The sequence below is a fragment of the Acartia tonsa genome, chromosome 7 (genome assembly GCF_053477335.1).
Source record: "Acartia tonsa isolate MP-2025a chromosome 7, ASM5347733v1, whole genome shotgun sequence".
Classification (NCBI taxonomy): Eukaryota; Metazoa; Arthropoda; class Copepoda; order Calanoida; family Acartiidae; genus Acartia; species Acartia tonsa.
Genome location: NC_137266.1, coordinates 6487740 through 6510137, shown reverse-complemented (window position 1 = coordinate 6510137; position 22398 = coordinate 6487740). Strand labels below are relative to the sequence as shown.

The following is a 22398-nucleotide window of genomic DNA, read 5'->3' as shown; positions in this document are numbered from 1 at the left end:
GGAATATGGACAAGCAGTTTTAAAAAGAATTTCTTTAAATCCTGAAACCTTTCTTGCGTATTTTATAATTTTAATATTTATAGACCTTGACTGATATACAAAGTAAATTGTTTAGGGAATCTTCACAAAAAATGCAGCCGTCTGTCTTGAATAGCTGCTATACAAATTAAATTTCCCCTGAAAACAGACAAAAACAAAACTATTCAAAAGTACCCATAGTTGTTAAGTCAAAGAATAAGAAATGTCTTTATAAAGTTTAGAGACTAGTTTATTAAACAGTCAATTGTCCTCTCTATTTCTGGGACACATTCCATATAAGTTTCATTTAAAAAAAACCTAGAATAAACAAAACAAAATATTTTTACTAAAATATAAGCCAACGAATAATAAATTATTATTATAGAACTTTTTAGACTAGTGTTATAAACAGTCCAAAGCCCCCTACCTCCAATGTATGATAAATAATTGATTTTATACATGATAAATACATGCAAATCGGCAAGAAGGGAGGAAAAATGTGACTGTTTATTTGTTTGTGTAGCCATTGTTTCTTAGTGTTTGGACCTAAGTAGTAATGAAGAAGGATGAAACACTTTTGTTTAGCCACTAGGGCTATTAAGCTCCACGCTCAAGTATATTATACCTTGACCCGCTGTCACAAGTGAGCTACTCTTTATTACCTCACCCTCGCCGAGTATGGCATGTGACTATAAATTATACTGGTACCAAAAGTTTTTATAGACACGTTATCTAATTAGTTAACTGGTCTTTTATTAAATCTTAATTGGATGGTTCAAACTAGCAGTGTCCACACAAAAGAAAACTTTTCATATTTCTAAGAATCTTTACAGTTCTTATGTCCCCTTCTTCCCTGTTGTTTTGTTGTTTACAATTAAATTATACTGATAAATAAATTCTTCAATTTATGAAATGGTAGATTTAATATGGATCAAGGGGACATTGGAATGTAAAATTTGCTGGTACCCAAAGTTCTTTATAAATATTTTCTCATTCATTGGTTCAAAAACTTTGGGAACTTTATTTTTCATCTTGATTGTTTGGTTTATACTATTAGTCTTGGTATGTTTTATTGATAATTTATGAATTGATTAATGATTTGATGGTTCAAACATGCAAAGTCCAAACTTTTTAACCAATAATATTAATCTACAGAAGGAGTAATCAATTTATCATCCTTTGTCTTATCCCTTAAGATCCCTGTTTCACTTTAATTGGTATGTTTAATAGTTATTTATTGTATGGGATTATAGACAGCTTTTAGCAGATAGTAAAATAAAAATAAAAAGATTAAAACTAGTTTTGTAGGCCCCGAGGGGCCGATGGCCTGGGCTAACAAAACTGGTATTAAGTTTTCTAAGCCATCACAGCCTACAATGTCAGTCACTTATAATGCAGCATATTAAGATAAATTAATTATGAGAAAAAAAATCACGCAACCTTTCTTTAAAAAAAACACAATCTTAAAAGTTAAATAATGTAAAAAGTATAAGTTTAAATGAAAAAAAGTCTTTAGTAAGTGCTATTTAATTTTGATGTTAAAGATTTAGCACAAGACGTTTTATTGCTATGTTGATCAGAAATATGTTAGAATTCGTTGTTAGGATTTTTCTTCTAACCTTGGAAAGGCAGTCCTAAATTTGAAAATTTTGATTTTTTTAAAGCTTATAGTATGTATATAAGTTGTTTGTATCTTTTAGTGAAAAAAAATTTTGAAAAACAGTTTTTGTTTGTTTTTTATTAAAGATTTTCATATTTTTTTCATTTTTTTTACAGAACTTAAAATTGAAATAAAACAAAAAGACCCCGCTGAAATATTTTGGTTTTACCTGGAATCATCATGGTTTTATGTCTATTTTCACCATACATAGGTCCCAGGGCTCGGCACTTACTTTTGTCTTGATTCAATTCTAGCCCACAGTGTATTATTATGATATTATCAATTTTACATTTTTACTCTCCCGCCTCTAGGAGTAAATTTGTATGGGTTATATTCTAGTTTAAAATCACTTTAAGAGTACAATAAAGCTCCTTTAAAACAATCCTAATGTTCTAGTTAGTACATGGTTATTTTATTATAGATTTATTTAAATGCTATTCAGGGTCCTACGACAAACATAGGAGTCCCAAACGTCGGAGTGGACAAACATGGGAGTGGACACTTAACCTAACCTAACTTATTTTAGACCATCTTATAGGGTTTTTAAATGCTTAACCACTGCTGGGGGCTTATTTGTTCATTCATATCTTAACCTAACCTAATCTGTATAGAAATACATAATAAAATTAAGTTTTAACGCTTCTGCGTTTGTCCACTCCGACGTTTGGGACTCCTGCGTTTGTCCTGGCACCCTATTCAGATTTACTATTTTTTGCTTTTTAAAATATTTGTTAAAATGCAGAAACACTGAATCCAAAATATGCCACCTAAGCTGTGATTTTATTGCCCGATATTTTAAAAACCAATATTACTCCGCCCTGTAATTAAATGAAATATTTGCTCCGCGCTAGTTTTATCTCCGCCTCTTTGTTATTATCACCCCATGTGCCAGCTTTGCTTTGATTAAGATCATAATTGTCACACTTCATTAATATAATTGTTTTTAAAAAGCGAGGCTTTTCTAAAATATGGGTCTATCCGTCCGTCTGTCATGGACAGTGAGCTCTTTTTGTTAATTAAAACCGGTCAGAATAGTACTATCGATTTCAAACTTTGCATGATGATTCCTATAACAATATGGTATGATTTAGGAAGCGTAGCAACTCTATATTCGTTACCAAAAGTCCGTTAGTTCATCTAAAAAATACAGATTTTTTCACTATTTTGACTGAATACTTTTGTATTTTATAATCATTATATTCATCTGATTTTTATCTTATCTTATCTTATAAGCGAATCATCGGAAATTACACGTACGAATAGGCTGTGCTTTTTGAAAAGCTTTATAAATATCTTGAGGTGGTTTTAGGCTTTTATTCTGACATCCCACGCCCTCCCCTAGAGGCTAGAGGCGAAGCAACTAGTCCTTATAATAAAGTAAAAGAAAGTTTGTTTGTCTGTACCGCTAACTGCTAAACCGATCGGGTTCTCCTTAACAGGGTAGCTTCTCATATGTCCCGAAAAGTTTTATAAATATTTGGGGGGAGGGTACATCCACCCTCCAAAGAGAAATAGCCCCTTAAAATAATTAGGTTTTCATACCACATTATTTCAAGGTAGCTGGATGTCAGATTATCCATTAATATTTGGATAACTGATTGCTAGTTATGTTTTTAAGGTTAGATTATTAACCCTTAACGGTCGGGGGGGGGGGCGTTGAACGCCCCCCCATCCGGTTTTTTCTATCTCATTTTCTGTGTGTGAAAGATGAAGAGCCCAAACTGCTTGACTTTTTAAGTATGGGTATGACACATAACTGAGAGTTGGAATTTTTTGAATATCTCCATCCTGGCGGGCACAGGATGCCAGCAAACCTGGCAGGGTCATCCAGGTAAAGAGCAAAAATATTTTTTTGACTAAAACAAAGCATTTTATCATACCAAAATACTAAAAAATCCTCTAGTAGTACATCCTTATATGAAATACAGGTGTTCAAGTCACTTTCAGGTTCCAGGTATGATCCTGCAGGTCCTGATCCTCCAGGTCTCCAGAAATCTTTAAAAGGCTCCTGTGGCCGCAATTTTTGACTTAGAGACTTCAAATTTTAAACTTAAGCTTTTCTTACATGTCTACATAACGTATTTAAATTTCATGAAGATCCGCCGCCGTTTTCCCGCCGACCACCGACTGCGGCGGCTGGCAGCTGCCAAGTACAGCTGCGGCCGCTGAAATTTATATTTTGATATTTCTAATGTAAAATTTACATAAAGATAAACATTTTCTGGAAAAAAAATTTTCTTCTAGCTTCAAAAATAAGAAAATTACAGCCGTTTGAAATTTTTAAGTAAAAAAGGACCTAAAAACAAAGGTTGTTAAATAAAAGGGTGAAGGAAGCGAAAATTGACTTAGACTTATAAAAGGTCGGAAATTTATTATCAAACAGGGGACTTGCACAAAAAAATTTAGCCATCTAGCTCTAATAGGAACTGAGATAATAAGGGGGGGCGTTGAACGCCCCCCCCCCGACTGATTAAGGTGCGGCAAGGGGCCCGACTGTAAAGGGTTAATGCACCTCCTTGGAAGGTTTAGATCTATTTTTTTTTACCTTATCTTATTATATAAAGTAGTAAGCGTTTTTTGTCTGTCCCAAAGGATCTCGCTAACCGCTGAACCAATATCATTATCCTTTACATTGAAGCGTCTTATAGGTCCTGGGAAGGTTTTAAACTATTTTTTTTTTTTGGGGGGGGGGGGAGAGAGGGTGTCTTAACCTCCTTCCCCCCAAAAACTTTTTTTACATTTTTGAAACTTTAAAATGGGATGAGGTCGACTTTCACCCCTCCTACCTTAAGTACCGCTAGAGGCTTCTAGGGGCGTAGCCGCTAGTATTATATAAAGTAGTAAGTCTTTTTTGTCTGTAGCTTAACTACTCAGGCGATTGAGATAATAGGAAAGCTTCACAAAAGTCCCTTGATGGTTATAGGCTTTTTAATTTGAGTCTTAGGGTTGTTTAAGGCTACATTTCTGCTTTCCTTACCCTTTGAATACAGAGCAGCTAGATGCTAGGGGCACAGTCGTTAGTACAATTATAACAAGGATGACAACACCCATAAGTAGCAAAGCCCAAAAATTCATGGATAAGAATACGGTTGTTTTCTTAAAACGACAGGAAATTTAATTCTTACATCCTTAACTTAAAAATTTTTGGAAAATCGGACTATATACATAAGAGAAATAGAAAAATAAGGAAAAAAAATAAAAATAGCCAAAAACCTGCAAAAAGGCAGTTTGACTGTCATGGTTGTTTTCTTTAAATGACAGAAAATTTAATTTGGATATCTATAATTGAAAAAATTTTGGAAATCGGACCATAAACACCAAAGATATAGAGAAAAATGTGAAAAATACAAAAATAGCCTAAAACCTGTTAAAAGGTAGTCTGACCGTCATAGTTGTTTTCTTTAAACGACAGGAAATTTAATTTTGATTTCTATAACTGAAAAATTTTGGAAATCGGACCATAAACACCAAAGATATGTTTAAAGGTAGTCTGACTGTCATAGTTGTTTTCTTTAAATGACAGAAAATTTGATTTTGATATCTATAACTGAAAAAAATTTGGAAATCGGACCATAAACACCAAAGATATAGAGAAAAATGTGAAAAATACAAAAATAGCCTAAAACCTGTTTAAAGGTAGTCTGACCGTCATAGTTGTTTTCTTTTAAAACGACAGGAAATTTAATTTTAATTTCTATAAATGAAAAAATTTTGGAAATAGGACCATAAACACCAAAGATATAGAGAAAAATGTGAAAAATACAAAAATAGCCTAAAACCTGTTAAAAGGTAGTCTGACCGTCAAAGTTGTTTTCTTTTAAAACGACAGGAAATTTAATTTTAATTTCTATAACTGAAAAAATTTTGAAAATAGGACCATAAACACCAAAGATATGCAGAAAATTGTGAAAAATACAAAAATAGCCTAAAACCTGCTAAAAAGCGGTTCGTCTGCCATTGATGTTTTATAGTTAATTTTGCTCCTTACTAATAGGAAAGTTGTCAAAAACTTTCAGCATTCTATCTTTTAAAGGAGCTGAGTAAATCCTATTTCCCTCATAGCGTTAAGGACTTACTGATGGACTGACGGACGAACGGACTGACTGACGGACAAAGTGAATTATAGAGTAGCTTCGCTACTAAAAATTTTAAAAAAGCTGGATGCTTCGTCCAACACATATTAGGGAAGAGGGAATCTTCTATAACTTTTATATGAAAACAGAACAAATTTGTACATGAAATAAAAAGGTCTAAGGCTTTACTAGAGAGAGTGATAGACGAAAAAAAGATCAACTTTATTTCAAAAAGCTTTTTTTTTTAATAAAATAAGAAGAAATCTAAAAGCTTGTTATAGTTTGACATTCAATTTTAACAAACTATAAAAAAAATTTAAAATGAATGAAATTTGTTGTAGTTTAAATTTCTATGTTAGACAGGTTGCGTGATTTTCTAAAGGCCAAATAAATCATAAATATAACAATTTGCATTATATTAAAGGAAGAAAAAGAGGGGACATGGGCTATGTATAACTCTCCCCACAGGGTAACTCTAATGCAATCTTGTATGGGGTCTTTAAAATCAGCTAATAGCGTTGGTAATATAAACACAACCCAAAAAAAACAGAAAGCAATTTTCTAACAGACGAAAAGGGTCTCCAACACTTAGGCCAGGTAGTTTTCTGGTTTATACATCTATACTTATACGTTTAATTTCATTACATCAAAATAAGTTTAAAAATTGAAAGAATTGATTCCTTGATTTTTTGTTAGTTGCTCTGATACTGATTCATTCCCGACGCAAAAAGATCTAAAATTGGTTTCTAAATATATGCAGACGCTTAATAGCACATTTTGTAAATTGAGCAAAAATACGTAAAAAGATCTAAAATTGGTTTCTAAATATGAAGACGCTTATCAGCACATTTTGTACATTGAACAAAAATATAAGAATTACGTAAATCACAAACATTCAGTACACTGATAATGTACAGAGTGTTAAATACTACTTTTGACTGTTTAAACAGCATTCTGTTTTGTACATATCCGTGTAAAAAAGTAACAGGATCTGTGTGTGTGTGTGTGTCTGTCTGTGTGTTACTAAGGATCTCTGTAATCGCTAAACCGATATGGTTCTCCATTAAAGTTTAGCTTCTTTAAATATATATAAGTACTGGGAAGATTTATAAGTATTTTGGGGAAGGAAGTTTCGAGTCCATCAGCATTAAGGCACCTGAAAGGCCTCTTGAGTCGTAAAGTAGTAATGTTTCTTTGTCTGTAGCTAAATTTTTTGATAACCACTGAACCGATTAAGTCCTCTATTTTAGGAAAGTTTCACATAGGTCTCGTGTTTTATAAGATTTAGTATTAGGGTGGTTTTAGGCTATTTCTATGTCCTTACCCTTAGAAAAACGTATGCTAGGCGCGAAGCCGCTAGTAAATAATTATTTTCTAAAATACTTTTAAAACTTCAGTAAGAAAAAAAAACACTATCGGACCCTGAATTAACCCCCTAACAAATTTACAGACAGAAAAGCTTTGCCTGTCATGAAAAGTTAGACTGTGTATAATTTTGAGATATGCAAAAATTTGTATAATTTTCATATTTTTAAAAGCGAAGCTTTTTATAATCAGGGTCGGTCGGTCCGTACGTACGTAACGGATAGTTTTTTCGTTCATTTAGGCATGTTAGAATTGTCCTATCGATTTTAAACTTTGCATGGTGATTCCTTTAGTAGTTAGGTACGATTTAGAAAGCGTAGCAACTCTATAATTATTACCAAAATGTCCGTACGTCCATTTTAAACATGTTTTTTTTTTAATCTTTTAACAACAAACTTTTATATGATCTAATCATCCGATTTATCTGATTTTTGGTTTACTTATTCCTGGGACAACAAAGTATAATGTTATAGGCGAAGCAACTCTATAATCTAGTCCTAAAAATGTAAGTATGTCCATAAACATTATCCTTTATCAAGCAGTTTTTCAACAAATTTACTTACAATTTTGATTGACCTTTATACATTTATATTCTGATTATTCAGTTCTGACACTATACAAGTGTTAATGTCCGTTTGTCCTAACGTTTTAGTGCTTCGCTTTTATGGATGTTGTCATCCTTGTTAGAGTAGGTATAGGGATTTAGTTTATGCAAGGACGATTACTCCCGATAGATTTTGATTTGTGTCTTCAATCCTTGTTCATTTTATTATCTCGCTTGTGAGAGCAAAGCTTTTCTATGCCAAGTGTAGCTCTTATTTTTTAAGATATAGGTAAGCATAGGATCACAGTTTGGATTGAACCTTACATGAAGATTCCTGTAATAATAAGCAAGAATCGAGAAAGCAAAGCTACTACATGGTAATTTTTGTTATTATTAAAAGGCCAGTTTATCCATTTAATATATGTATTATTAAGATTTTATGTTCATAATACTGCTATTGAATTTATATTTATAATAACTTAAGGTTTGAGAAGATGGACGATTAGTTGATGTACACCACATACCCCTAATTAGGATAAACAAAATAAACCTTCTTTATTTTTGGTAAAAAATTTACACAAAAGGATAGTTTAACCTAATCAGGACTTCCCTGCCTCTTAAAATGAGAATTTCCATGTAAATTGTTAATACTCTTGCTGGTCTTCTGTATTCCTGTGCTAAATTTAAATACAGTAATTTCATGAATAACCATGAATTATCAAGTCTACATACCTCAAATAATACTTTTCACAATTCTACTCTTGTCTCTTATACCATGGTTAGGTTTATGAGTTTTTAATTTTCATCTGCTTCTTGGAGCTTCTTGGACATTAACACTGAATAACTGAATAATCTGAATATAAAAGTATAAGAGTCGAAGCAAAATTGTAAGTAAATTTGTTGAAAAACTGCTTGATACAGGATAATGTTTATGGACATACTTACATTTTTAGGACTTAATTATAGAGTTGCTTCGCTTATAATATTGTTCTTTGTTATCCCAGGAATCAATATACCAAAAATCAGATCAAACGATCAATTAGATCACATAAAAATTTGTTGTTAAAAAGTATGTTTGAAATGGACGCACGGACATTCTGGTAATAAATATAGAGTTGCTCCGCTTTCTAAATCGTACTTAACTACTACAGGAATCATCATGCAAAGTTTGAAATCGATAGGACAATTCTAACATGCCAAAATTAACGAATAAAAGCTATCTATCTCGGACGGACGGACGAACGGACCGACCTAATTATAGAAAAGCTTCGATTTTAATAAATACCCAGAAAGTAAAAAGCACTAAACCTTTTTACAGAAAATATATATTGATCTTTTGTATCATTGTTTGCCGATCTCCTGACAATGTAAACAAAACAAAGGTCAGCCGTCTATCTTGAATAATAGCAGAGAAATTTACGATTCCCTCGTTGCGATTCTTACAGACCATTTCGAATTATAGAGTAGATTCGCTACTAGGATCAACAATAAAATGTAAGGTTGCGAGATTTCACGTTTTAATTAGAAACTAAAACAAATTTGGTTTTGCTGATTAATTATAAAAAATAATATTCAAAACATTGAAAACTCCATAATTTTTTAGTTGTTATTTTTCCTCAAAATTGTGGTTTTGTTTTCATTTTTCTAATAGGATATATAAATAATTAACCCTTACAGCTCGGGCCCCAATTCCCACCTTAATAGATCGGGGGGGGGGGGGCTCCAAGAGCCCCCCCCTCTATCTCGGCTCCTGTTACAGATAAAGACGTAAATTTTTTTTCTGGTGGTTCATGTGTATTTTTAGAGAAAATTACTTTTTCTAGTCATAGCAGCCAGGCCGCTCCTTAGCCGTTTTTAGCGGCCAGCCGCTAAATTTTAAAACAGCTGTAGAGCGGCCAATTTTGCAGCTAGGATGACCAAATTTTAGGACGAACTTTTATTTTTCATAACAAAATTTTTTTTCTTTCTGATCATCGCCAAAATACGGCAAATAACGGAAACCGCCATTTTCGGCGGTTACGGCGGTAAACGGCGGTTGGCGGCGCCGATTAATATTTTTATCTGTTTGATGTTGCTCAAGGATTTACCAAAAAAATTTATAGGACTCTAGCTGTAATAGAAACAACGATATTCAAGATATATGTCTGTAGTAAAAGCCGGACAAAAATCGGTCATAAAGTCGGTCAGGGAGCGGTCAAACGGTCATAACACATTTTTTCTCAGAAGGTCATTGATATCAAAGTATTCACCAAAAAAAATTTAGGTTTCTCCTTATACACAAAAGTCATAATGTAGAAATTAAGATTTTTTTAGAATTTTTTTCTAATTTTGGTGATACCCAACCGACTTTGACCGGACACCACGACCGACACAGATCAGATATCCTAATAAAATCAACTCTTGCCGACGTATAATTACTAAACTTAAAAAGTCATGAAGTCACAGAACTCCATCTTACCTACACAAAAAATGAGATTGAAAAAACTAGAGGGGGGGCTCTTGGAGCCCCCCCCCCCCCCCCCCGATCTGTAAGGGTTAAGACAATTGCAGTGTTTTTTTATAAATAGTTTAAGTTTTAAGGCACCATGTAAAACTTATGATGAACTTACATTTATATGAAACAAAATTATCCTTTAGATTGAATGTTCTTGAAAAAATCAATTGATATAGTTATTTTTGGGCCCTGGTTAGATGTTGCTGTAATCGAACATAAAAATAAACTAAAAGCTTCTGGTGACCAAACGGCTGTACATACATCGTTGTACAGATTTAGAAGTTAATAATGAGCATTTATCTTGCAGCTCATATAAATGCTCAAAAAAGATTATCGCTTTATCTTTAGCTGGACACTTACCAAATTTGCAAAGATGATATCTTTTTTGAAACTTTCTGATTATTGGATCTGGGCTAGTTCAAATTATGTTAAAGTATTTTTATTACGGTTTGAACGATGCACAAGCAAAAAATGTACGTTTAATCGTTTGGCCGGCAGCAGCCTTTCACCGCAAAACTGACTTGATCCAATTTTTTAATAACAATTTCATAACAATATTTTCGCAACTAAAAAATTTAATTAAAATCAAATCTATCAGAATCATTTCTGGACAAATTATTTCCTAGAATTTTGTTTTGAAAACGAAACAGGAAAGAAATTGCTAATTGCGTATTAAAAATACTTCAAAAACAAACTTTAATACATAAAAAATAGTTTATTTTTCTTAGAATTTCAATAAATAAAACTGTAATATATTAGTAATTAGTTAATAGAAAATAAAAACAAACATGGGATGATTAAAAACAAGGATGATACGAAGCATAGATAACATAGAATATATAAGACTTTTAAAATATAACATCAATGATGTTATTTGTCAATAAAAATAACTAGCCCCCTTTTGGACCTATTATGGTTAAGGGGGAGGAAGGAAATTTACCCCCCCCCCTTAACCCCTTATTATCTTAAATCATGAAAATTATTGAAATTTTTTTAGATACAGTTAAAGTTTAGTTAACTTTTCATTTTTTTATACTTTTTTCGTCATGTAACTACGATAAACTATTCGTTTTCGTTAAAATGTTCCAAAAGCAAAAAAAATATTTATCTATAAATCTATAAACATGACCATAATTAAACAAGGATGACAACATCCATAAAAGCGAAGCTCTGAAACATTAGGACAAACGAACATTAACACTTGTAGAGTGTCAGAACTGAACAATCAGAATATAATGTAGTTAAGTCGAACGAAACAAAATTATATTTAACAATAGACAAGCTTACATTTTTAAGATATGATTACAGTAATGATTCGCTAATAACAATGTACCTTGTTGTAATAGGAGTCAGTACACCAAAAATCAGTTGAATCGGATAATTATCTTTATCTTATACAAATTGTTGTCAAAAAAGTAAAAATCAACATGTTATAAATGGGCGTACTATTTTTCTGGTAATGATTATAGAGTTACTGCGCTTTCTAAGTCGACCCAACTGCTATAGGAATCATCACGCAAAGTTTGAAATCGATAGGACAATTCTCACCTGTTTAAACTAACGATCAAAAACGTTAAGGACGGACCGACCTTAATTATAGAAAAGCTTTGCTTTTAAAAATATTAATAATCCAAACTGAAATCTTGAACATTTCCATATTAGCTCATCATCTTACAAAACTCATCAAAGTCAATTTTCCTGAAAAAAAAACAATTTAATATTTTAGTAACAAAGCCTTTTTTAGAGGAGAGGGAGGCGGTATTGATTTTTTGGCGTTATCCTCTTTTTTTCAATTTTGTACACCCCCCCAAGTTTTTTTCCATTGAATAGTAATTCAGATGTAAATTAAAGAGTTGTATAAATCTAAAATCGTTAGTTCTAGTAAAAATAATTTTATTTAGTAGCGAAGTTACTCTTTAATTTGCTTTGTCTGTTCGTCAGTCAGTCCGTAACGCTAAGGGGAAAATATGAATATATCAACTGCTATTCAAGAAAAACAGCTAAAATTTTTTTGAAGATTTTCTTTATCAAAGAGCATACAGAAATATACTTAGCCCGTCGGCCTGTCAAACCAAATGACAGTGTTTCACCGCAATTGAGTTTCAAGAACTTTCATACAATTGCGCAGACAAATACCCAGTACTAGCTGTCCCAACAAGGATGTAAAAGCAGATTTGTTACAGATCTTGATTACAAGATGAAAACCGAATATATATAAAAAAATTCCGAGCAAATTCAATCAAACCTCATTTCAAATTAAGGTCTTGCTACATATTTGTTTAAGATTCTTATGATATTTGATACCCATACTTTCCTTGATTGTTACTTTAAATCTATGTTGTGAAACTTTTTACATTATCATTTTAACATGAACAGAAAATTATAAAAAATATCATTTCATTAAAATTAAAGTAGACATAATATACATATATTTTTTTATATTTTTGTTTTAAGTTTACAATACCCAAAGAGTGTTTGATAACAACGTAGAGACCTTGGACTTTAACATCCCAAATATTGCAGACAACTAATCCTTTGATTGTATTACCTTTGTTTGTAATTCCTAATTGGGCAATTCTCATTTTAATGTGCCTTTTTTTGAACCTAGACATTTCCCCGATTCTACTATGCATTTCGTAATTTGGGATTAGATTCAACTATCCCGACGACGGCCGTTTGGGATTCTATAGGTTTGAGTGTCCAGAGAGTTAGTTTATAGCAAAGTGATATTTCATTCATTCAAAAGGTATTCATCACAATTGTACTTAATAAATATTCCAAATTCAAAATATTATTTTAAAAGTACAGGATTTCATAATTTAACAACATTTTCGGAAAATATATTTTTCATTCGATGAAAGTTTTGAGAATATCAAAAAGCAATTCGAGATGAGTAGTATAGGAAGTTTTGGTTAACAACAAACATATTCTAATATACTTTTTAAAGCAAAGCTTTTCTATAATTAGGGTCGGTCAGTCCGTCCGTCAATCCGTAACGGATAGCTGTTTTCGTTAATTTAGCCATGTTAGAATTGACCTATCGATTACAAACTTAGCATGATGATTCCTGTAGTAGTTAGGTACGATTTAGAAAGCGTACCAACTCTATAATCAATACCAAAATGTCCGTACGTCCATTTTAAACATGTTGATTGTTTTACTTTTTAAACAAAAATTTTTTATATGATAAAATCATCCGATTAATCTAATTTTTGGATTACTGATGCCTATTACAATAAGGTACATTATTTTGAGCGAAGCATCTCTTTAATCAAGTCCTAAAAATGTCAGTATTCCTTAAACAGAATTCTGAATTTAAGAAGTTTTGCAACCAATTTACGTATAATTTTGCCCAAACTTATATGTTCATATTTTGTATATTCAGTTCTGACACTTTACAAGAGTTAATGTTATGTTGTCATACTGTTTCAGAGCTTCGTTTTTATATAAGTTGTTATCCTTGTTAGTAGAAAAGCTTCTCTAAAATCACTTTTGGCTGACCGTCAGTCCTTCTGTAACTCTATGGGGGAAATTGGATTTATTTAGCTGCTATAAAAGCTAGACATCTGTTTTTTTGTCAACAATAAAAACATTTGGGGGCATATTTAAGAATAGGACATCAATGTAAAACTAATTTTAAGCCGCTCTTTGCATTACTATTTTAGGTTTGGTGTTTGGATTTTTGTGTTCATAGATGAAAGGACAAGTAGATTCATTTTGGATTTTCATGAAGGTTTCATGATTTCTATCATTTTTAATATTTCTCTTCTTATTTAATTTTTTTGGGGGGTAGGGTAATTTTTTTAATGGCTATTTCTCTTGGAAGGGTGGTGGTACCCTCACCCAATATAGTTATAAACATTTCCGGGATCTTTGAGAAGCTATCCTGTAAACCTGTAAAGGAGAAACTTAATGGTTCAGCGGTAAGCGAGATCCTTACTTTATTCTAAGGATTCCATTACCTTATTTGCTAAGTAGCTTATTTAATTTTAGAATATTATCAATTTGTATTTGTAATTTTGTGGTAATATAAATATTAATATTTTTTTCTATAAGTTACTAGAAAATACCAGAAAATTGTTAATACTGGCGGTAATTATTATTATTTTGTATTTTATTAGAGAACAAAGAAATAATTGCAAATATTAAATAAAAGAAATACTGGGTAATGAATAACTTTAGGTTTATTTTCATGCTTATGTACAAATAAAAGTTGGAAATATCTGGTTAACAGGTTTTTTGAGGTAATGGGGTGGGGGGTGGGGGGGAGGGTGATTTTTTCATCCATTTTCATCGGTTTTGTTCTATTGTTCTCTAGAGGCGTATCTCTGGACTAAATCTTGCTAGTGAAACGACCTTTAGACAATAGACCCTTTAATTGCCTGACATTCTAATTTAAGTCTTAAATGTTCTTGGTTGTAAGGTGCGTCTGTTTTAGAAGAAGGCATTTCCCCTGTTCTTACTATTCCTGTCACGCCCCTGGCATAGCAGAAGTGGAACCCATGTTTAATATTTTTATTTATGATGCGAACTTTCCTGTCAACTAGTGGATGCATTTATTGCAATCGAGCACGTATTTTTCTACATTAGAAAGCTAGTATTTTTAGTGAGTGCAATTATATGATTATAGTTTACCAAATTTATATGCATTCATTAATAATTCATGGTAAGTGTGAAGACTTAATTATCCAATAACATGAAGGTATCAAAAAGTACATAAAAATTATTTTTCAAATGAAAAATTCTTGTAGTGGGACAAAGTGACTAAAAAGTTAGCCATGTGACGTCATAAAAATGAGGGATTATCCATCTCTTTCTTAGTGGTTTTCTTTCTCACTTCTCCTCTCATCTCCCTCATTTATATGACTTCACGTGGCTCATTTTTGAGTCACTTTCTTGTATTATTCTCCCATTAAAGTAAAAGAATAGAGTGGGCACGAGCCATACCAACTGGGTGGGGACCCGGTGCCGTTTTTTAATTTGGTCTCTGAATATAAGCCAATAGCGTCATACAAATCAAAACATCCAAGTCGCTACAAAATATAAGAAAATTTGTAAGCAGATAAAAAGGTTCTTCACCACTTGGGTCAGGTAGTTGTCTTTCTTATACATGTATACTCATTTATTTTTTATTTTACCCTTGCCTAATTAATTTATTGTTGAAGCCCTATCTTAACTTTTAATATAAATATTAAAATGAAAATGTGTAATTATGAGTTACTAGAATTTTCTTGAATATTAGAATCATTAATTTTCATTATTTGTATACTTACAAAGACCTGAATCATTTCATTAAAGTAATAAAGATAGATAGTTATACGTGTAAACTCTTAATTTACTATTACTATAGTACACAATTTTGTAGAAAAAAAACACAATGTATATTGTTGCCTTCCGTACGTCTGTCCGTTCATTGGTCTCATAAGATTTCACCAACCACTGAGCTGCTAGGGTTGTGCTGATTAAAAGAGGAAATACTGGCGATGCTTTCAGTAATTTTCAAGAGTTTTCAACATATTTGAAGAGCAGTTCCAAAAGACAAACATTAAAAAGCTTTGCTTCCAAGTCTACAATATATCAATTTTAATATTCCCTTTTCTTGGAAATTTCCTTTTAATTAATGATAATGAATTGTAGGAATTTAATATCAGGTAGAGTAACCAAAAAATAAATTTGCGTCGTGGTCATTAATTTTCGGACCCTCAGAAAACAAAAGCCTGAATATTTTTATGACATTTTGTCTGTGGTAAAGTTACCTTACATAATTAATCTTTTTAGTGTGATAATTATTAACATTTGGTAAATGAAAATTATGGAATATAGCCATCCTTGAGGACACAGGCTGGCTCATAGAGGTACAAAATTTGGGCTTTAACAAAACTGATAAGCTGACATAGTAATTAGTTAAATTATATTTTTTTATGAAAATTATTTATGCTTTTTATATGTTACCAAAAATAAGATAAGATTGTCCATAAGTTATTTTTCTTCTTTAATGAACAATTCTATATAAAAGCTGCAATATTTCTATTCCCTTTCTTTCATGATTTGGAGTCAACAAAACAAACGTTTGGCTCATACAAGTTAAAAAGATACAAAGTTTTATATAATCCAGAAAAAAAAGGAAATAAGAAACAAAATAGATTATGCAGAGAGGGATATGAAATTAGGCTGTAATTTATACTGGTTCCCAAAGTTTTAAACACATGTTTATATTCGTTGACTTTTTAACTTTAAATCGACAAATAGGATTAAATTTGTTTATAATCATTTACCTTCCAATAAACCAATTTAAACACTAAATTTGGTGTACATATTTCTTTTTGTTTAAAAAAGTATAATGAGACTAAGTAGGGCAAAGTCTGTCTGTCTTTCCGTCTGGATGGTTGAACCTCAAGATCCTATCAAAGTTTTCAGGGAATCTTTATTTTGCTTTAAAGGGTTTGGAAACCTCCTTCCTCAAAAGTATTTAATTTGTTTTCATTCATTTTATTCATTGTGTGTAAAAAGAAAATTTAAAAAGATTTACCCTTTTAACGTGGGAACCAAACAAAGAATTTGATTTGATTTAAAGGTTAGAGGATACAATATCTTAGATTTAATCAATTTAACCTTTTATAACTGTGCAATTATATTATTGAGATTAAATTGGTTCGAAAAATTTCTCTATATTGCTATGAAATTGAGTTAAAAGGTTGGCTAATAAAGTGTTATCAAATGTGTAGCTTATATCAATAGTTTTTTAGTGGTTCAGTAATTATAGAAATTTTAACGGACAGATAAAAACTTATTATTCTATATAGTAGGTTATGACACAAATAACAATAGATCAAAAATTAGACAACTTATGATTTAAAAAAAAATGAATTAGTTAATAAATGCAGTTTTGACTTTAACAAAACATTAGACTATTATGAAAACTATTACATATTCAGCTTCAAAACCTTATTTCTAAAAGTTGGAAAATGAAAAAAGCATAAACAAAATCAACATTTGTAAACAAAGCTATTCAAACAAGAAAATCTAACATACGAACATAACCTTTCATAAAGTGATAACGTAATAATTCATGACAACAACTAAATTAACAAAAAAAAGCCAACATTACGGATGCACGTACAAACCTTAATTAAAGAAATGCTTCGCCTTACACAAAATTACCCGCTATTATCTAGATCTGCTTTTTGTATCATTTCTTCCAGTTGTTGAGGTGTCAGGGATCTGTTTGCCCTCTTCATAACAACCTAGACAAGGACAAAGGAATTAACTTGATATTGTATTTAGGGTTGGGCCGGATACTTTTTTGGCGGATACCAGTTATCCAACTGATTTATAATGCCGGATATCCGGTTCCGGCCAGATATCTGGCCAACGTTCGATATCCGACAAATTACCGGATATTCGGCCGGATAACCAGATATCCGGCGTCAAAAATCAGCCGGATAACCTGTAACCGGATAGTTTTAATAGCCGGATTCCGGCCGGATATTGAAAATGGCCTGAAATCCGGCCGGATAACCGGCCCAACCCTAATTGTAATAGCCAATAGGAGTAACCCATGACTTTGGCGTAACAAGTAGCACATCCAATTGTTGTCGGGAAGGGGATAGGTTTGAATCTCGGCCAGACACAGCGTCATGATTAGAGACGTAAAAAATGGTTCCTTTTGCTGATTTGTCAGGTGCGCGACATAAATAGTTAGTTGTAAATTATTGAGTAGCTTTGATACGAAAAAGGACAGTAAACTGGTATTAACCAGAAAATCCTGTGACTTCTTTAGTATACATCAATAACAATAGTAAAATTCTCCTTAATCAATACAATATTGAAGTAAAATCTAGATTTCTTTTAGACTTTACAAAGAAAACAAGGATGACAACATCCATAAAAGCGAAGCACTAAAAAGGGTAGGACAAACAGACATGAACACTTATATAGTGTCAGAACTGAAAAATCTGAATATAAATGTATAAGAGTTGAAGCAAAATTGTAAGTAAATTTGTTGAAAAATTGCTTTATACAGGATAATGTTATGGACATACTTACATATTTAGGACTTAATTATAGAGTTGCTTCGCTTATAATATTATACTTTGTTGTCCCAGGAAACAATATACCAAAAATCAGATCAATCGGATGATTAGATAACATAAAAATTTGTTGTTAAAAATGTAAAAAAAAATCAACATGCTTAAAATAGACGTACGGACATTTTGGTAATGATTATAGAGTTGCTACGCTTTCTAAATCGTACCTTACTACTAAAGGAATCACCATGAAAAATTTGAAATCGATTGGACAATTCTAACATGCCTAAATTAACGAAAAAAGCTTTCCGTTACGGACGGACGGACGGACGTACGGACGGACCGACCCTAATTATAGAAAAGCTTCGCCTTTAAAAATTCCACTGAAGCTTTAGAAAAAGGTTTTCTTTGATAATCTTCTTAATAAATATAGTATGTATCTTTTTAAAGAAACACGGGTTTACGGAATAATAGAAAATTGTGTAATTTACTGTACAAATTCAGATATTAAAAACGAAGATTTTCTACAGCTAGGATCGGTCCATCTGTCTGTATCGGAAATATGTGTATTTTTAAATTGTTAAAAAATAAATTTAAAACTTTGCTTTATTATTCCTGAGACGATTATGTACAATTCAGAGCACCTTTAAAATATTTACTAAGCAACAATTTTAAAATGTTATTATTGGAATATGTTTTCTTGTATTCATTTGAAACCGATTAATGTCCGGTGGATTAGAACCGGTTCTCATCCATACAAAAATATATGTCTAGCATAGTATTACATCCAGTTTTCTACGAATATAAAAATGTACAATCATAAGATTAAAACAAAACTTTTTACCCAGAGCCTTCGGCATTTCGGGGCTAAAAAATGGTTTAATCTTATAATTTTTTATCCGCGGAAAGCTGTTTATAACATGATGCGAGAAATAACTATTACTTTTTGTACGTTAAGAAGTAATTAAATACATGATGTAGGGATTCTTAGGCTAATTTGTCTCCATGTACAAGCTATTAGTTAGTATTATTATACCAGTATAGCTTACATAATTTAAGGGATTAATAAGCAGGGATCTAAAGGGATAAGACAATGGCCGATAAATTGATGTATATCACAATGATAATACACAAAATTACCCCTCTGTAGAGTGTACATCCCAATAAGGAACTTTTTTCACTCAACTTAATGAACCAATCAATCAAAATTCAATAAAAGTTCTAAAAGTTGTAATGCCAATGAATAAGAAAACGTTATTATAAAACTTTGGGGACAGTGTAACAGCCCAATGTCCCCTCTCTCCTTGATTGATAAGTGTCTCAAAAATCAATTTTCGTTTTTTTAGAAGTGCGGCTGCTATTAGCTTCGCCTTAAGATATATTGTCATCCTTGTTTCTATCCAATTATATTTTCGTGCTGTAAGAAATATTTGCAATAGTCAGTTTAGCATGGGGATGGCAGAATGTATGATAAAATATGCATGTTTGCAAAACTTTCTCATAAGAAATATAAATAATATATTAAATAGATATATAGTTTTTAGTAGAGTAGCCTCTCTTTAATTAACAATGTCAGACTTTAACTTTTGGGGTTAAAAATGATTTTTCAGTTGTTATATCAGACATATGACATAATAGTTATAATTGGGGAAAATTTCTGGATATTTTTAAAAAGTATAATCTAAGTAGACCTGTTGAATTGTAATAGTGAATTAATTTACATTTAAGAGGAAAAGTTTATAATTAACGTAACGGATAGCTTTAGTCGTTAATTCATTAAAAAGGCATGTTAATTTACCCTATCGATCTCAAACCTTACAGGTTTATTCCTTAAACAAATAAGTATAATTTAGGTTCTAATTACTTTCTTAACAAAAATCATTTTTTGATGTAGTTGTACTGATTCCAAAGTTTTGAAATTCTGATTCCAAGAATAATTAGACACAATGTAATAAGCAATATATCTCTACAATTAATACTAGAACGTTAGTTTGTTTGTCTGATCTATTGAGCTTCGCTTTCATGAATATTGTCATCAAATTTTTATCTTAAGTGAAACAAAAAATAAAAAGTAAAATGCAATTTAAATTTTGATATTTAGATTTTAATATGTAAAGCATTACATATATCAAAATTAGCTATTCTTTTTCCTTAAAAGTTTTGTTGTTTACATAATTGAATAAACTTTTTTGTACAATACATACTATAACTTACTTTGTTATATATATACATCTGTCTTGCTTAGTTCCTTTATTGTTAAAAGCAATTTTTTTGAATTAGGGTGGGTTTGTCCGTCTGTCTGGACTTTTTAAAACTTTGCATTTGGATACCTATAACGCTATCATATCCGTTCGTCAAATGAAACATAAAAATTTATATTATAAGTTTATACAATTTTGTTCGTTAGTCTTGTAAATTAATATCCTGTTTTTTTTTAAGTTTTGTTACTCTACAAGTGTTAATGTTCGGTTGTCCTAAATTCTTATTTTAGAGTCTCGCTTTTATGGATGTTGTCATCCTTTTTACTATAGTATTAGCCTATTATTAGTTACAAATTGTTTTTAATTACCTTAAACTCCTTTACCGAGATTTTTCCATCTCCATTCAAATCAAACCCTGCAATTAAAATCTTTTTATCATAAGTGTTTTGATAAATTTAAAAATGAGTGTAACAAAAATACATTATAATTCTGGTATAAAAAATAATGTCGATTTTGTGTAGAGACAACCAGAGTTAATTTTAATCAGTATTTTATTAGTAAAGATGCTATTCTATGACCAAAAAAATTCGATTGTTTGATTGTCAAACAATTGTCCTCAAATATAGACAAACTAGCGGCTTCGCCCCTAGCCTCTAGGAGCTTTGCCACAAGAGGTTTAATCAAACCAATTTTTTGTATTTTGGATTTAAAAGAAAAATTTTTAAAAAAATTGGGGGGGAGTGGGGATTTTTTTTTTGGGGGGGGTAGTCGATCCCACTATTTTAATTTTAGTTTTAAGAAGAAAAAACAATTTTTTTTGGGGAGGGGGATTTTTAATTTTTTGGGGGGTTTGGGGTGTCCCAGCCCCAAAGAAAATAGTTAAAAACCTTCCCGGGAGTTATGAGAAGCTACCCTGTAAAGGAGAACCCGATCGGTTCAGCGGTTAGCGAGATCCTTCGCTACAAACAAACAAACAGACAAACATACAGACACACAGACATCGTTCTACCTTGTATTATAGATGGACATTTATATTTTGGGTCAGTTGGTCTGGCTGTACGTACCTAACGGAATTTTCAATTTATGAATATTAGAATTATAATTTTAAACTTTGCATGGTGATTTTTGTGAAATTTTGAAAAAAGTAGCAACTCTATGATTGTTATCTTAAGGTCTGTAGGTCCATTTAAATATGGTGATTGTTTCACCTACTTTTTTGATGCTACAATTAATTATGATCCGTATCTTCAATGATTTGTTCAATAATTATTGCAATGAAGATAAGGAACAATCTTATAAGCAAAGCATCTATAGAGCCATATCTTAAAATATAAGTGTTTTTTTATGCCTTCTTTAATTGAGTAATTTTGACTTTGAGATCGATTTACGAATGGATGGTTAAAAGTACGGAATAATAAACTGATAACACGTTTTTAAAAATTTTACTAAGTAACTCATTTAAATTTTCTTTATAACTGAAGTTTCTTTGTTCTCAATATTTTTATAAATCTTTTTTCTCCTTTATTTAAAATGTGCTTCTTTTATACTATTAATTTTCACATTTTAAGCTTACATAAATCTAGTCTTAATCAATCATGTCTTTACAACATGTTTAAAATATATGTAGTTGCTCTACAAATTTTATTTTCCGTCTGTTATTAACGTGCTTAGGTCAAAATAAGTTTGACACACAATCCAAAAAAGTTTAACAATTTCCATAACAGGCTTATCTTGATTAGAATATATATAATATGTAAAATGGCCTGAAGTCTAAACATTTTTTTCATCATTTTATATTGTAATAGTCAATTTTTATATTTAAATTATAATGTTTTTATTGTTGCGCTATTTAAATGCATTTTTCTATTGATTTGGTCATTTATTAAAGGCGTCATTTTATCTTCATAATTGTTCTTATATACCACGTGTTTTATAGTATCAATAAATTATAATTTGAATAAAAACCTTTGAAGGCATCTCTGAGAAATTCTTTGTTTTGTCCAACCTTTGACATTT

General features: G+C 31.2%; 1 protein-coding gene across 1 annotated transcript; it reads right to left on the bottom strand.

Moving 5' to 3' along the window:
- Nucleotides 1–11185: 11185 nt before the first annotated feature.
- On the bottom strand, nt 11186–22398 carry LOC145324745 (uncharacterized). The gene is made up of 4 exons (XM_080167352.1): nt 22348–22398; nt 20751–20797; nt 17316–17398; nt 11186–11852 (listed from the first exon to the last, which is right to left on the bottom strand). The coding sequence occupies exons 1-4, from the start codon at nt 22394–22396 to the stop codon at nt 11813–11815; spliced, it is 219 nt and encodes a 72-aa protein (XP_080023478.1). The 5' UTR covers nt 22397–22398; the 3' UTR covers nt 11186–11812.